Genomic DNA, 17126 nt, shown 5'->3' with positions numbered 1-17126 from the left:
CTTCCTTCCTTCCTTCCTTCCTTCCTTCCTTCCTTCCTTCCTTCCTTTCTTCCTTCCCTTTTCTTTTCTCTCTCTCTCTCTCTTTTTTTTGAGACAAGGTTTCTCTGTGTATTTTTGGCTGTCCTGGTCTCACTTTGTAGACCAAGCTGGCCTCAAACTCACAGAGATCTGCCTTCCTTGCCTCCCTGAGTGCTGGGATTACAGGAGTGGGCCACAGCACCCAGCTTAGTCTTTTCTTTTAAAACTCAGCTCCACTGAGTTTGAAAGGATCAGACTAACTTTGTAACCTATATGTCTTCTAAGGCCTATAGTTTTGAGTTTTAGGTCCAAGTTAAGCTAAAGCCTCTTAGTACCTTTCCAGAGAACAGAGGAATGTGACCCTATCTGTGAGCACAGATATAAAAAATCGAGCAATGGCTTTCACTTAGCAAAAAGAATGACCAGACCCTTATCTTTGAGATAGTGTTTCTTAGCAACCAACCCAGATGGCCTCAATCCTTCTTCTGAGTAGACCCTGACCACCAGCCAAAAGCCACAGCCCCAATCTCCAAGGATGAGCTAACAACCCAACCTTTAATTGCAGCTGCATCCACACTTGGCAGGACTGGCCAAGCTTGAGCACCTAAGACTAACCAATTATCTTACTTTATAGCTTCCTCATCCAATCCTGAATTGCCAAGACGGCAACTTTAAAATTCCCATGCCTTGTCTTTTAACCCAAGGCCTTTGTCTCCCAGTGCCACTCTTTGCTGAGCTGCAGGGATGACCCCATTGCGCAGTGGTCAAAATAAACCTCTTGTGATTTTGCAGCGATGAGATCTGGTCTCCTGAGTTCTCTTCATCCTTTCCGAAAATTAGGCTCATGCTGGGCCTAACAAGTTCTCAGAAGAAGAAGAAGAGCTTTTAGGTTCTTTGCCAGATTATAACACGAATATCTTGTAGCCTAGTTTCTCAGCATTCCCACTCTTCTCTAACAGCTCATGATCTTGTTCTCTACTAACCACATTCCTCTCAGCAACCCTCCCACGAGGATATGAAGGTCTTACGGCATTGTAGAGCTTCTGTATCCTGCCCCTCTGAACTTATCCACACCACTTCCACAAACTAGTTCCAAAGGCCTTTTAACCATGTGGTTAGTTTCGTCACCAGAAGAGACCTGTTCCTTGGAACTAATTTTTTGTGTTAGTTACTTTTCATGTTGCTGTGAAAAAATAGCTTGCAGAAGCAACGTAAGGAAGGGGATTATTTGGGGTCTTGGTTTGAAGTACAGTTCATCAGGGTAGGGAAGCCTTAAGAAGCTGGTCTCATTAAAATTGCAGTCAGGAAGCAGATGGTGCCAATGCACTACGACCCATTGCCTCCTTTACATTCAGTCTGGGACCTCAGCCCATGGGATGAGCTGCTCACCTTTAGAGGAGGTCTTTTCATATGAGTTAATTTTTTTCCAAAAACACCCTCAGAGTAAACACCCAGAGATTTATTTCTTTTTTTTTAAATTTTATTTTTAATTACACTTTATTTACTTTGTATCCCCCCTTTAGTATCCTCCCTCCTCCCCTCCCAATCTCTTCCTTCCTCCCCTTTCTCCATGTATGCCCCTCCCCATGTCCACTGGTAAGAGAGGGTTTCTTTTTCTTCCTTCTGATCCTAGTCAGTTACGTCTCATCATCAATGGCTGCATTGTCATTCTCTGTGGCCTGGTAAGACTGCTCCCCTATCAGGGGGAGGTGATCAAAGATCAGGCCAATCAGTTCATGTCAGAGGCAGTATCTGTTCCTATTACTATGGGACCCACTTGGACACTGAACTGCCATGGGCTACATATGTACAGAGGTTCTAGGTTATCTCCATGCATGGTACTTGGTTGGAGTATGAGTCTCAGGAAAGACCCCTGTGTTCAAATTTTTTGGTTCTGTTGCTTTCCTTGTGGAGGTCCTGTCCTCTCCAGATTTTACTATTTCCCACTTCTTTCATAAGATTCCCTGCATTCTGCCCAAAGTTTGGCCATAAGTCTCAACGTTTGCTTTGATAGTCTGCAGGGCAGAACCTTTCAGAGGCCCTCTGTGGGAGGCTCCTAACTTTTTTTCTGTTTTCTTCTTCCTCTGATGTCCATTCTCTTTGCCTTTTGGGATGCGGATTGAGAATTTTAGCCAGAGTTCTCCCTCTAGATTAGTTTTTTAGGTGTACAGATTTTAGTAGGTTTATCCTATATTACATGTCTATATGAGTGAGTATATACCATGTGTGTCTTTCTGCTTCTGGGATAGGTCACTCAGGATGATCCTTTCCAGTTCCCATCATTTACCTAAAATTTCATGATTTCCTTGATTTTCATTGCTGAGTAATATTCCATTGTGTAGATGTATCACAATTTCTGTATCCATTCTTCAGTTGAGAGGCAGAGATTTGTCTCTTAAGTGATTTTAAGTCTCATGAAATTGACAGCCAAGATAAACTAACACTGAATGTAAACACCATATTTAACAAACTCTTCGTATTACACTGTATTGTTTCAAACACTGAAGATAGTTTCATGTTTCCATCTCAATATTGGCTTTCATTTTTCTTTTCCAGGTATGGGACTTTAATGGATATTGTCACCACACCCTAAATGTTGGACAAGATGGAGTTGTGGATATTTCGCAGATCCTGGTTCTTAAGAAGACTATTCTGATTGTGGGCTGGGAGAGGTATGATATGCATATGCAAAATGTCAAGAAGGGGAAAAAAAGGTTGCTTTTATTTAATCAAAATATAAAAGGAGAGCATGGAAGTCCCATTGGGTTGTGAGTCATTAACATGTTGTTAGCTTTGGCTGATGAGTTGAAATTGACCAAATGCTTCATGAATAAAATGAGATTTCTGCAGCTTGGGTGACAGGAAGAGCCACTTGGGGCTTTCTCCTGGGTTTGGGAATTTGAATCTTTCATTAAAAAAATTTTAGATAAATATGTAATGTCATCTCTTGAGTTTTCAAGTCTCTCCTATATTATAAATTTGGAAATCTCTTATTATTATAAATTGTCTCCTCCAATTTTATAAGAAATTTTTTTCTTTTCTCTTGATACGTTTTTATACCCTGCAGCTCCAAATGTATCCATAAGCCACCTCCAAAGGCCCTATCAACCCTACGGTTAGGCTCATCACAGGAAGAGCTTTGTCCCTTGGTACAGGAGGGAAATGGTTCTCTGGCACTTGTGCCAGACCCTTCTTCAATCACTGTGGAGAGTCATGTGGCATCATACACTGCTGCTTCCACAGGTGCACTTCTTTCATGCCACTATCGGAATTTTCCCCTCAAAATGAGGGGAAAAACACATTTTTTCCTTTTACTGTTCTAGAGAAATCAAAGGGATCATAAACAAGGCCTTTTCTATGTACCTGTATAAACATCAGAAAAAAAAAATCAAGTGTGCTCTGTTTTGAGAATTTATCATTTAGAATTTTGATTATTCACAAAATGTTGTAATAAGTAACTTTCTTGATTTTGTTTGTTATATAGTCATAATGTTTATGCTCTGAGCTAGGGTTCAGACAGCTTCAATATCTAGAAAATCATCAGTGTACACTGGGTTTATATAAAAATGATTGTATTTAGACCACTGTTTTCAATGGCAGTTTGATGATTAAAAAACATAGGGATTGAAAAATTACAGGGAAACAGACTTCCAACCCTCACTTTTCCACATGTTTTTTGATTTGTGGAAGCTATTTAATACCCCCATGCTTACTTTTTGTACATGTAAAGTACAAACAGACCATGTCATTCCAGTTTCTTCACATATAAAACTCTTAGCTCTTAGCAAAGTGCCAGCCATCAATAGACACTTGTTCACATCCCTAGGAGCCATCTTTAGCCATTATTAACTTACAACTCAGCAGCAGGCTTGAGCTCTGCTGCTAGGTCACTGTTATGAAAAAAAAAAGTCTTTAATTCCATGGCAGGGTGGAGGTATCCAGCTGATCCAGTTTACATTCAGAATGTTAAAAGTGGGGCACTAAAAATTAATGGAAAATAAAATTTGCAGATAGCATTTCTTTATATTTTTAGAGAGTCATCTTACCCAGGGTCCTCCTCGTTGCTTAGCTTCTTTAAGTGTACAGATTTTAGTATGTTTATCCTATATTATAAGTCTAATATCCAGTTATATGTGAGTATATACCATGTGTGCCTTTCTGATTCTGGGATAACTCACTCAGATTTATCTTTTCTAGTTCCCACCATTTACCTGCAAATATCATGATTTCCTTGTTTTTAATTGCTGAGTAGTATTCCGTTTCGTAAATGTACCACAATTTCTGTATCCATTCCTAAGTTGAGGGACATCTGGATTCTGGCTATAACAAATACAGCTGCAATGAACATGGTTGAGCAAAAATATCTCCACCAAAGACAATATTTCTAATTGCCTATATGACAAAATTTAAACTATTTGAAGTTTCAAGTTGTTGAAAAAAAGAGTCTCAAGAAACAGCTTACACTCTGGTAGATGTTGGTGGAGTGTTAGTCACTGCCGGTGAACCAAGAGAAGATTTAGGAAGATTAGAATGAAATAAAATCAGTACTCTTCCATCTTCCTCTCTCTATATATTTTTTTCATTTTTCTTAGAGTTGTCAGACTTGGTTCCTTTATCTGAAGTTTGTATTAATGAATTACCAGTAATATTACACAACATTTATAGATGTGGATTTACAAAATAAGTTTCCTTGAAGTCATTATATTAGGATAGATTTTTCATGAACCAGACAGGATCATTTCTACTAAGAGGCTTTAGCTCTTGGTTATAGCTGAAGAAATATGGCCTGTGGAGCCAGCTCAGTATGATTCAGTGATTAGAGAAGAAAAGGTAAAGACTGACAATCACTAAGCTTTCTGTGAAATCCAGTGAGAGGCCTTTAGGTTAAGCTGAAGCTTTCACTCCAGTCTCTATCTAAACACAGAGATTGGTTTGATCTTTATGCTCACGACAGAGCAGAAACTGCTTTTGATGAATGAGGCACCTAAATACACCAGCTAGCGTGTGGCGCCACGCAGCGGTGCGTGCTGTGCGTACGTTATCTAAGTTAATCTCTACCTTCATCTTAGTAGGCAGCCAGTAGACTCTAGAAACCCCAGCTCTCTGCCTGAAGTTGTTACCTCTAAGCTGCCTCACGTACTTACGTATAGAGATCTCTCACTGAAATCCAAGACTCAGCATGTTCTAATCTGACCACATCGTTTATCCTTTTCTCTGAGATCACTTTTCCTCTCAGATTTTCAGCTTTACTTCATGGCCACAGGATTAGACCTCCACCATTTTTACTGATTTTTGCCTCCACCTCACAAGCCTCAAGTTGCTAAGGCTAGTCCATTTTGTATCCTAACTATTTGGAAATCTGCTCCTGTGAGTACTACAGCTGCTTCATTCAGAGCATCATGTCTGCTTGGATGAATGCCAGAAGTGCTTTAATTTGTCCTTTTCTGCTCACTTCTCGGTCCTTAAAAATATCCTCTACATATGCCCACATCTTTGTTTTTCACTGTATCTAGAAATCCTTGTTCTGCTTTAAAAATGTTGTTGATATTTTTTTCTATTTCATGTTTTTTCAGACATCTTCCCTACTACCACATTCTTTTTTACAATTAGAACGAAGAAAATAAGTTCTCCTCTCCCCTTTGTGTACAGTATTCTTTTGTACTTTTTTGAACCTAAGACTATTTATTCCAAAGTTATGTGTATAGCATTCCTTGTATGCATTCTATTAACTACATATTCTAATATATACCTAAATTATACAGACATTTAAAGATACATGATATTTCTAACATATATGATATTGCTAATATATTTAAAAGTATTTCTAAAATTTTCATACATATATAGAAAGTATATTTTTTGAATGAATTAATGGTAGACAAGGAAACTGGGCAGTAGAGTGCTGAATTACCCAATTCAGCACTTGTGAGCAGCAAAAAGTATACTTATTCAAATCTGCTCTATGTTTAGAACCAGAGACAAATGTTCCCTTTCCTCTGTGTTCTGTATGGAGGAGAAAACTGAGGCTTAAAGAGATTAGTAGTGTAGGAAAATTTACAACTCTAGTGGGCAGCTGAACCCATGTCATAGTCTACAGTCTTGCCTCCACTCTTGAATAGACTGTTGACAAATGGAGAAATAAAATCATGGCGAGGAACAACCTTACACACACACACACACACACACACACACACACACACACACACTCACACACACACACACACACTCACACACACACACACTCATACACACACATACACACATGCACATGTGGTATGACAAATGACAGAAAAGGTTGTCTATTTATTTATTTGTTTATCTATTTATCTATCTATCTATCTATCTATCTATCTATCTATCTATCTATCTATCTATCTATTTATTTTTGAGACAGGGTTTCCTGTGTATTCTTGGCTCTCCTGGACTCACTTTGTAGACCAGACTGGCCTCAAACTCACAACAAGCCACCTGCCTCTGCCTTCCTGAATGCTGGACTAAAGGAGTGTGCCATCAGGCCTGGCTGAAGATTGTTTATTTTGAGCGAAGCTAATGAAGCATTTACACATATAAATAAACACACTGATATCAATTTAACGGCACTCTAAAGATTTCCCCCTTTTCTTCCAATAATATTTTATAAGCTATGCCTAGGTGGCAACCATTGAATTAGAAAACAGAGCATGGTGATTGCAAAGAATTGTGATTCCTACTGTCAGTACATCACATCTAATTGGGAAATTTATGACATACAAGGCAAGGAGTGTAAATACTATTTAAAAACTGTACCAAGCAACTTATGCAACTTCTATTTATGATGTTAGAAATTAAATAAGTTGATTTCTAGTTTAATTTGGTTTTAAAAGGTATTTTCTAAATGAAATGACCTTAAGGATTCACACTTGCTCAGGTATAAAATTTAACTAAGAGAAGATGTTAAGATCTTCATAATTTGCCATTCTGAGGAACTATAGCCCCATGTGACTAAAATAATTCCTATTATTGAAAAAAAAGTCAGAATAGATGAGTCTAAAGTTGTGACTTATTTTAAATTTGTCATTTTGGAACTAAGGATAGGTTAAGTAAATTTGAATGTCACAGATACGTCCTAACCCTTATTTTCTGATTATTTCAGTGTCCAAAGTTTGGCCTCATAGAGTTTTAGGAAGAAGAAAAGAGGAGAATAAATCAAAACAAATTGACTAGAAATGGATTTTCTGCCTCTGAGATACTCATTATAAATATAAAAAGTTATAGATCAAAGGAGAAGTATTAATGAGACTTAAAATAACTGGACCAACAACACATGAGCAATCAAACTCTGAAGGAACAGATTACTGATAGAGTTCTTTTCATAATCAGCTTCTTTCAATGTAGCAGCATGGCTCAGGGCAGTACTGTTGGGATCTTACCTCTGAAGGATGGAGCCCAGCTGGTAAACTCCTTCAGTACCAAAGAAAAAGTCTACCTGACTCCTCAAATGGACTGAAAACTATCTCACTCTGAAACTTAATTTTGTTCTTGACAAAGTTCACATTTAAAAAAGAGTAGTCTTTGAAATGAAAAAGGTGAGAACTGAGCGTAGATTCTTGAGGGGTATTTTAAGGGTCACTGTCATTTCAAATCAAAGTTTTAGATTAGGTTTTAAGCGAAAAGTGCCAGGTAATTAGTTTTTCAGAGTTTTAACACAAAGAAAGGTCAAATGTCAAAAGGGCTACTTTTGTAGCATACTATGAAAAGCGTTTTGTGCCTTGGGTGGTATGTCCTGAATATATCTATTTCCATTTAACACAGGAATCTTGACAAAATGACAGTTGACGTTGAACCTTGGCTTCAATAGATACAATAGATGTAAAACTGACCTGTGTTTCTCTCTCCCACTCCATACTCATCTCCCTAAGCAGATTAGTAGTTAAACATAGAAATATATGCACATGGTATCATGATAATAAACTGAATTTTAGAACTCTGAATGTTCTAATTTGTAAGATCTTTCTAAGCCTGAGTGATACTCACATTAAAATTATTTTTTTAATAGAGTAATAATTCTTACACTGTTTTTGGTAGATATATGTACACTGCCCCTGTTATGTATGAAGTATTATTCTAGCATTGATGATAAAGATGGAAAAGTTCCTACTTTCATAAGTTTTCATCTCTTTTTTTTTTTTTTACTGAAGAGGAGATATAAAAAGAAAAAGGACAAAAATTGTATAGAACACAATGCCACCCAGTGATGAATGTTACCAAGGAAAATAAAACACAAGAAGGGATCAGAGACTCCAGGCAAAGTCCTAATGTGGAAGAGTTATAGAAGGTCAAGAAATCAACATCCATGTTTCTTTATACTTATAATCTCATTGAGGATTTTTGAGGTATAATCTTAATCTATTTTGTGAAACTGAATAATTCAATAGGTCAGAAAGGAATGATTTCTTCACATGCTGGTTTTTATAGAAGCTTCATGGAACATGAGTAGCCTTAAAGATGCTGCATGGGATACCTAAACATGGGGCTCCCGTAGAAAAATAGGACATACAACAACGGAAAACCAAATATCTAGAAATATTCAAGCTGCTTAAATAGCAATAAGAATGCTATTTGGGCAAGACAACCCACCTCAGTCACTTAGCACTGGCTACTCCTGACATTTTTAAGCCTCCCTGTAAGACAGTAAATTTGAAACTTTGTAATCTGTACAGTTAAGCTGAAGATATTTTATTTATCATATTATCTCTATTTTAATAAGGAGCAGCCTTACCAGGCCATAGAGGAAGACAATGCAGCCAATCCTGATGAGACCTGTTAGGCTAGGGTCAGAGGGAAGGGGAGGAGGACCTCCAGTATCAGTGGACTTGGAGAGGGGCATGGGAGGAGATGAGGGAGGGAGGGTGGAATTGGGAGGGGACAAAGGAGGGGGGCTACAGCTGGGATGCAAAAATGAATAAACTGTAATTAATAAAAAATAAATTAAGAATATTATATATCCAATATTGTACAAAGAATATGTACTTTATGGCTTTTTGTGTCAAAATTTCATTGGGAATTCACATATTGTTAGAAGACAAAGATGAAAGAATAAGGAGAAATAATACTTAAGTAGATTAAGTCTATATATTATTGGATCTCGAAAACAGGCTTACACATTTGAATTTTGTCATTTAGGAAATGAAAACCCAGGAAATGTTTTTAAGCAAGGCATTAATCTTTTATTGTCCTGTCTTCTCCTCCTGTTGGGCTCCCTTCTTTCATGTTTTACACATTTATTATGGTAAAATAAACATCAGCCCTCAAAGGTACCTGTGACTTGTGCTCTAGACTTCCACGGCAGTTAATCAGTGCTGCTTTAGCACTTACGATATCTCACTTAGGGATTTATTTATTTTGGTCTCCTGGTTTTAAATGTTTAATGAATTCTGTGGAGAGGCTTGAAGAATAAAAGAATATTGAAAGCTCCAGGATGTAAAGGTGAAACTGGTATCAGGGATGAAGAATTCATCTGGGAAATTACACTTGTCGACAGTGAGATTGGAGCCTCTTAAACTTGCTGACAAGTGGGGCGGAGAGCTCTGGACTAGGAAGGCGTGAGTGGCTCTTTGAAGTGGAAGTGAAAAGATGCATAGATCACACATAGATGACGTAAAGTGTAAGCATGTGTGAGCAGTGAACAATTATGAACAATTATTATTACATTAATGTAATGTGAGAGGATGTCCTGCTGGCCTGTGAATTAGACTACGAAATTCAGGATAGAGTATGACAACTAGCTGGAAAATTTGATTTTAATGTGAAAATACATGTTAGCAATGGAAGGGTAATATGTATAGAACTGGCAAATGAAAACCATCCATTCCTGGTAAGTGTTGTGGATGAAGATCAGTAGAAAGCCATTTGTTTGGAAATGATATTCGAATGCACGGTGGTATATGGAAGCTCCTCTTGAATGAATGGAGAGAAGGCGGAACAATGACCATAAAGAATGCTTAGCTCAAAGAGGTGAGAGAAAGAAGGGGGGGAGAGAGAGAGAGAGAGAGAGAGAGAGAGAGAGAGAGAGAGAATCAGGAATAGACAGCAAGTAAGAGATGGTTGATAGCCAGGTAGGTATCAAAACATTGTCAAATCCAGTGCTCAAAACTGTCGGGTTTTGTCGAGTTACAAAAACATGTAGCAGAAATGGACTAGGGAGGTTAAGGTAGAACTCAGCTGCAGTTCCCAATTGAACACTTTTTCCAACTGTAAGAATGTTTTATATCATGGTATAAAAAATAGTAACATCTGCTGGAAATGATTTACTGTCTACCTGTTTTCACTCTTGGGCTAGTTTTCTGTCATCTCCCCATGCCCATGTCACAGAGTTGGTGGGGAGCAGCCCATCTCAAGACAAAGGGCCTGGGAAGACATTTTGAGACAAACATGCTTGGGTCTGGAAATGGAGAGGGTAGAGCCTGCTTCCACAGCCAGCTTCTCAGCGAATGCAGACAAAACAGGACAGTTTACCAACGTGATGTATTTTGCAAAGTGGAAGCAGGAGTTTCAAGAAGGAGAAGAAAGCTCTTGTTCACAAATGAGGAATAACTTTTGTAGGACAATCAAGTGGGGCAGCAAGCACAGTGTCAGAGAGGTGAGGAAGAATGACAGTGACACTCAAGATACAGTAACAAATGGTCATTTGACGTGAGGGTAGCCATGAAAAGGGGGAGGCTGAATACTGATGGACACCAGAACAGAAGCATAACAGTGCCGATTCTCCCATAAACTACTGTCTGTATTCCCTCATTTCATCTGAGACATTAGATTGTCTATTCTGTTTCTACCCTGGTCTACACTCAAATTTGTCATCAGGACTTCAAAGCTGACTTGTTGAAAATAGTTGTTTCTGTGTTTTCCAGTTACCATACTTCTTGGGATGTCATTTTTCAAACACGACAAATGATAGCTTTTAAAGATCAGTGGACTTAGAGAGGGGCATGGGAGGAGATGAGGGAGAGAGGGTGAGATTGGGAGGGAATGAGGGAAAGAGCTACAGCTGGGATACAAAGTGAATAAACTGTAATTAATATAAAAAATAAAAATTAAAATATGAAGCAACTATATAATAATAATAATAAAAAGATGCAGTGGACTGCAGGAGAATAAACCTCATGGCTACCCCAATTCTGGAAAATGCTGTCAGGAGTGATTACATGTTAAGCATCCTTAAAAAAAAAAAAAAAAAAAAAAAAAAAAAAAAAAAAACTTTGATGAGAGAAATCCTATTGATTTCATTTTCAGTACCAGACAATATTTGTTCATAAAGAAACCCTACTTTTTCCTATTATTCTCACAAAATTCTTAATAGTTTCATGTGAGAAAAAAAATTTAGGGTCTTGGAAACAGACAATTATTTTGATAAATGGATGTATTCTTGGTTTTAATAGTTATGAGAGGATAATTAACCTTCCCACATTAAGCATTTATAATTTGCCAGAGGTTCAATGTGAGAGTTTTAAAGAGACTTCTGTGGGAAGCTTACTTTATTATGGATGACAAGTGGTGATAACATTTTGGGTGCTATAGTCTTTTAGACTTTAAATTGCACCATTAAAGTAGATAATGGCTGCTCAATATTGGTACCAATTTTATATTTGCAGCTAAGTTCTATATACTTTTTCCAGATCAGTTACTGTGTTTAGACCCCAGAACTTCAATCAGTTTTTCATCCAGTCTGAAGAATGGAAAGGGGGAATCCATCACCAAGATGACCTCTTGTGTGCTGCATTTTTACCTCCGCAAACTCTTGCCACAGGTAAATTGAGCCTTCACTGGACAATGGGTTAGAGACGGTTTGGTTGGATTTAGGTACATTTTGGGGGAAAAAAGTTCTCAACTGAAAAATACATTTCCCAATGAAGCAGTCTTATAGCTCCTTTAATTCCTTGTTTTTATGGTAGTTAGGGCTACCAGCTTCTATGACCATATCTGTGGTTTCACAACCCTGGATCTACTACTCAGCTACTGTATAATATTGTAACTCATTTAAACTTTAACACACAATTCTCTGTGGCTGAGAATAGTTTGGGGTATATCTTTGTTTTAAGGTTTGGATAGCCAGTGCAATGCATATCTATATATATATGCATATATATAATTTTTATTAATTACAGTTTATTCAATTTGTATCCCTGTAGCTCCCTCCCTTCTCCCCTCCCAAACCTACCTTTCCTCTCTTTTCCTCACCCGTACCCCTTCCCCAGTCTTCTGATAGGGGAGGTCCTCCTCCCTTCCCTCTGATCCTAGTCTATCAGATCCCATCAGGAATGGCTGCATTGTCTTCCTCTGTGGCCTAGTAAGGCTGCTCCCCCCTCAGGGGGAGGTGATCAAAGAACAGGCCAATCAGTTCCTGTCAGAGAAAGTCCCTGTCCTCATTACTATGGAACCCACTTGGATACTGAACTGCCATGGGCTATATCTGTGCAGTGCAATGTTTTAACACAATGTTAAATTATTTAACATTTAATAAACTCATTATCAAACACTACCTTTTGATTGTATTATTCATTTTTCAAAAGAAGTATTAGAACTTTTGGGTAAGAATCATACCTTGGTGACAGGCAAATGCTTCTTAATTGGAACATCTTAACTCTCTTTCTTATCTATCTTAAATTACATGTTAACATCTCTTCATATATATGTAATGGAACAAATTAACTCTTTGACATAATCTCTTTTTTGTATATGACAAATTATATATTAAGAAACACAGTTGTTTTCATTGAGAACCAAGTAATTAAATGTCATTGATAACCTAAATCTTAGTTGAGGGCATAGAAGTTGATTGAAGGGAAATCAACAATTAATTTGTGTATTTCTTGAGACAAAGGAATTTGAAAACATTCCCTCCCCTTCTCAAAATTAAGTAAGATTCTATAGGGATATAAAGTGAATTTTCTTCAAAAACCAAAGCAGGCTGTGTTCTAGTTTTCTATTGTTACAAAGTGCCAAATTGCATGAAAAGATCCTTTAATGTCCACAGATCTTTTCAGTCTAAACAGTCACTTTTGCCAAGCAGCCTTTAGCTCAGCATCTGCTTTCTCTGGGTTAGTAAACCGTATGCATCTTTTTCACAAGGCCATCCCTTTAGCAGGTGCATGGTGATACTCTTCACAGCCATCATGGTCTCTGAGAATGTGGGTCTAATGAGCATCTCTGGCAGGAAAAATCCAAAGTGCCCAGTGTCTCACAGTTAAAAAGCAAATGCATAGGGCATTCGATTTTATGAGCCCAGTCTATGAGCTAACAGAGCTTACGTCATGTTCGAGGCTGCCTATGCTAGCTGGCCCATGGACTTCAAGGATTCTCCTGTCTTCACCTCCTACCCTGTGGTAGGCACATTAGATCTAACTCCCAGTTCATTCTCAAGTCTTCAGTTATACGGGAAGAATGTTTAGTCAAGGATTTTGCTAATAGTGCACTTTGGAATCTGAGTGGACAGTAGTAGATCCACCACGGGGAAGTGAAATCCACCCCTTACCCAGTTTCTGAGATAAGAAGGTTGCTTAATCCAGTAAAGTACAAAGCTTAATATGCCTTTCTCTCCTCTCCAGGAATCTCAGGAAGTCACCACATATATACCTACCCCAACTCAGCTGTCCTCTGTGTGTCTTACCGGTTTTCTTCTGTACGGCAGTGGACTGTCCTCAGTGGACACACTGGGTATCCCATCTGGTCCCTGCTCGGTGACTTCTCCACAGCACAGGCTTGACCCTGTTTTTCCGTTTGAGAGTTTTTCTCTCTTCTGCAAAAACAGGAACAATGACTTTCTATAAGAGGAATTGTAGGACTGGAGAAAACATTTCACGAAGAATTTAGATGAAAGAAAGGCAAAGAGCTCTCTCACACACAAATGGTATATAGGAATAAAACTTTAAGGGTAATTTATACTTTCTCAATACCTGCCTAGTAATTAACATCACTGTAAATGCTTTTTGTTCTTAAAATAACCCTATAAGGTAAGGACAATCGTTAACCCAGGAAACTTCGGCATCAAGCTGAATTAAATATCATATGTAAGACTACAGAGCTGATATTTGGAAGAACCTGGATTCAGACTCAACTTGCTTAACTTCAGAGCCTGAATGATTTATTACAGTAAAAAAATAGAGATAACTGACTCCTATCCACCAACTGTGTGGGTTAGGCTATAAATATTGAAATTGTACAGTCACTATGGTACCAGGTATCATTATTATTTATGTCTCCACAAATAGAGAATACCTACTGATTATGACATTTTGTATAATGCCCATTAATAATAGCTTCCTTTTGTTTCCATTTGCATGTTTTCTATATAATTATCTGGTAATTTATGCTCCTTGCCCTTGATTCTGCAGGGAGCTATGATGGTGAAATTGTTCTGTGGAACAACAGCACAGAAAATGCTTACCATGTTCTTCACCCTGAACACCAGAGGCAGCTAACATCCAAATTAGGTAAGTGCAAGTTTGAAACTGACATTTGTGTTGACCTGGAAGATAGTAGGCCTGGGTGTTTATGCACGCAACTGATTCTGTGTACCTCTAGCTTATAGATGACTGGCTGTAAACTCCAAGGATTAGTGATAGTGTAAGTTTAACATAGTGATTAAGAACATTGACACTGACTCGGCTTCACAAACCATCCATGGCACTCCATTTTTTCTCTTTATGCTACGTCAGCATTTCTGTATTACTGGCAGCAGGAAGCAGGACTCTCATTTTTATCTCATTTAAATTTAGCCAATAAAACTTTCGGAATTGCCTTTGAGTAAAATATTGGATATCCTTTGGTGAGAAAGGGGGAACTCTGTTCACACGACTGGCTGCTCAGCCTCAGTCTGGAGCCTGTCTTAAATATTATGCCACCTGGATATCATAAATTATTTATTACTTTAGAAACCCGAGAGGGCATTAGACATGAGTATATTACATTTTAAAACAGTTAGCAGAGCTCATGAATATTTTATACTTAAGTAAAGTGTCTTCACAATTGCCTTTCATGTTTTATTTTAACTTCTTCAGAAACTAAAGGTTTTTCTGTAGATTAGTTTCTTTAGATAATGGTTATGCCATTTCCTATGGTTGAGCTATTTCCTATTTTCTCAGTTGGGTAAGTTCACAGAGAATAATTTTAACTTTACTAAGATACCGGTCATCAGATGCAGTATTTGTGTGTGTGCACGCGTGTGTGTGTGTATGCTTGCGTGTGCATATGCATGTGTGTGAAAAGCTGAAGAATGATTTATTGCCAGTCAGAAAACCAATTTAACAATTTAAAAATCTGAGGGATTATATGGCTGCAGACACAAAGCTTTGAGCTGCTTTATGTACAAAGAACTGACCATTAAGATTCATCTCAACATTCCAAGGACTTGGCGTAATTCTGCCTCTTCCTCTTCCCTTGCCTTCAAGAGAGTACCATCTATATTTGGAGCAATCCTAACTGTGGCTATCATTAAATACACAAAGAAATAAGAATTGCTTGTTTCGGTTATTTTTCTGTTACTCCAATAAAGCACTAGGACAAAGACAAATTATAGAAGAAGGTTATTTACATTTATGTTCCTAGAGGACTAAAGTATATAAATGACATAATGGGGCACGGTGGCAGGAACACAAAACGGAGGGCTCACACCTTAAACTGCAAACGTGAAACAGAAAGTGAACTTGGAAGGCATGTGGCTTTTAAAACTCAAAGCCTGCCTCCAGTGACACCCTTAATCTAGCAAAGCTACACTGTACCGGAACAGCACTACCAACTGGGAACTAAGTATTTAAACCTCAGAATGAACGGATGCCATTTTCATTCAAATCAGAACACCAAACTTCTAAAAGACGTTAAGGACATTATTATACTTCTCCTTCTTGTCTGTCCTCCTCCTCCTCCCCGCCCCTCCTTTTCTTCCTCCTCCTCTTGCTTTTCCTCTCTGAGCTCATGCATGGGAGACTTGAGTTCAACTTCAGCTGCCATTCCTCAGCCACCCTCCACCTCGGTTTGGTGTTTTGTTTTGGTGTTTGATGGGGTCTCTCACTGGGCAGGAATTTGTGAAGTAGACTGGGCTGATTTTTAACGAACACCAGGGATCCACCCATCCTCACTTCCCATCAGCTTCGGGATATAAGTGCGTGCTAAGACGCCCTTTGTTTCTTAAGTGCATTTTGCAGATGGAACTCAGGTGAACTTGCTGGTAAATGTGACAAGCACTTTACCAGATGACTTATCAGCTGAGAATTAGCATATTTTTCGCCTTTCAATTTTGTAAGTATCTCTGTAGAGATTTTTACAAAACTATTTGCAAACTATCAACAGATTTTGACACAAACATTTTCAATTTTCATAATGTGGCCTGAGGATATTCTAAGTATATAATTAAACTACCATTAGGAATGTCCTTTCCAGAGTAACCCATGAACAAATAGAGCCATTAAAAAGGATTACTTAAGTGTGCATATATTTATTCACTTGATTTCATGTTCATTAAATACTTGAAAGATAGCATTAACTAGACTCTCATGCCATTAGAGACACATTGATCTTGAACATATTGGGATCTCTGGAATGTTGACAATGACTAAGACATGAAGTTCTAATTAACTCATAACAAGGGAAAACACAAGAAGTGTGCCTGGCATATGCAAAGCAAATTGAAGTCAAATAATCCTTCTAGTTGGGGTTGGAGAAGAGAATTGTCAGAAGGCCTGGTTGGCGCTGACTCAGTATATTTTGTGAGATTTGATGGCGTCTCACTGGTGACTAGGATGGGAGAGGGCCCATTGTTGCTCAACGATGATGATTTGAACAGAAGGCACTTCTGTTCACCAAGAGCCTTGGCTTTTTCTTCATCACAGACCTAGAAGCCCAAAAGGTTAATGTCAAGAGAAGTTGTTCAATGCAGTGCATGACGGACCAGTCCACCGTGGCTGCTAGAAATGTTGAGATTGACACAGAGGGTAATAATGCTGTTACAAGACTCTGTTTCCTTGAAGCAAGAAAAATCAGTGCGGCCACAGGTAAAATATGTGTTTCAATTTTGGCTTTGAGAAAAGGGGAGGTAAAGGAAGTTCAAGCTATTTTGTTGTCTAGGTCTAATGGTATTT

The 17126-nt window shown here is 38.2% G+C and overlaps 1 protein-coding gene across 1 annotated transcript in view; it reads left to right on the top strand.

Annotated features, from left to right (window-relative positions):
* Wdr49 (WD repeat domain 49) overlaps positions 1-17126 on the top strand; it is a 161008-nt gene that overhangs the window by 95561 nt on the left and 48321 nt on the right. The window contains exons 9-12 of the mRNA XM_055596556.1: positions 2575-2690; positions 11670-11800; positions 14385-14483; positions 16878-17039. Coding sequence (XP_055452531.1) covers positions 2575-2690; positions 11670-11800; positions 14385-14483; positions 16878-17039 — 508 coding nt within the window. The remainder of the gene's footprint in view (positions 1-2574; positions 2691-11669; positions 11801-14384; positions 14484-16877; positions 17040-17126) is intronic.

The sequence above is a fragment of the Psammomys obesus genome, unplaced genomic scaffold, assembly GCF_907164565.1.
Source record: "Psammomys obesus unplaced genomic scaffold, mPsaObe1.curated_primary_1811, whole genome shotgun sequence".
Taxonomy (NCBI): Eukaryota; Metazoa; Chordata; class Mammalia; order Rodentia; family Muridae; genus Psammomys; species Psammomys obesus.
Note: the sequence above shows the minus strand (reverse complement) of the source record. Positions and strands in the feature narration are given on the sequence as shown.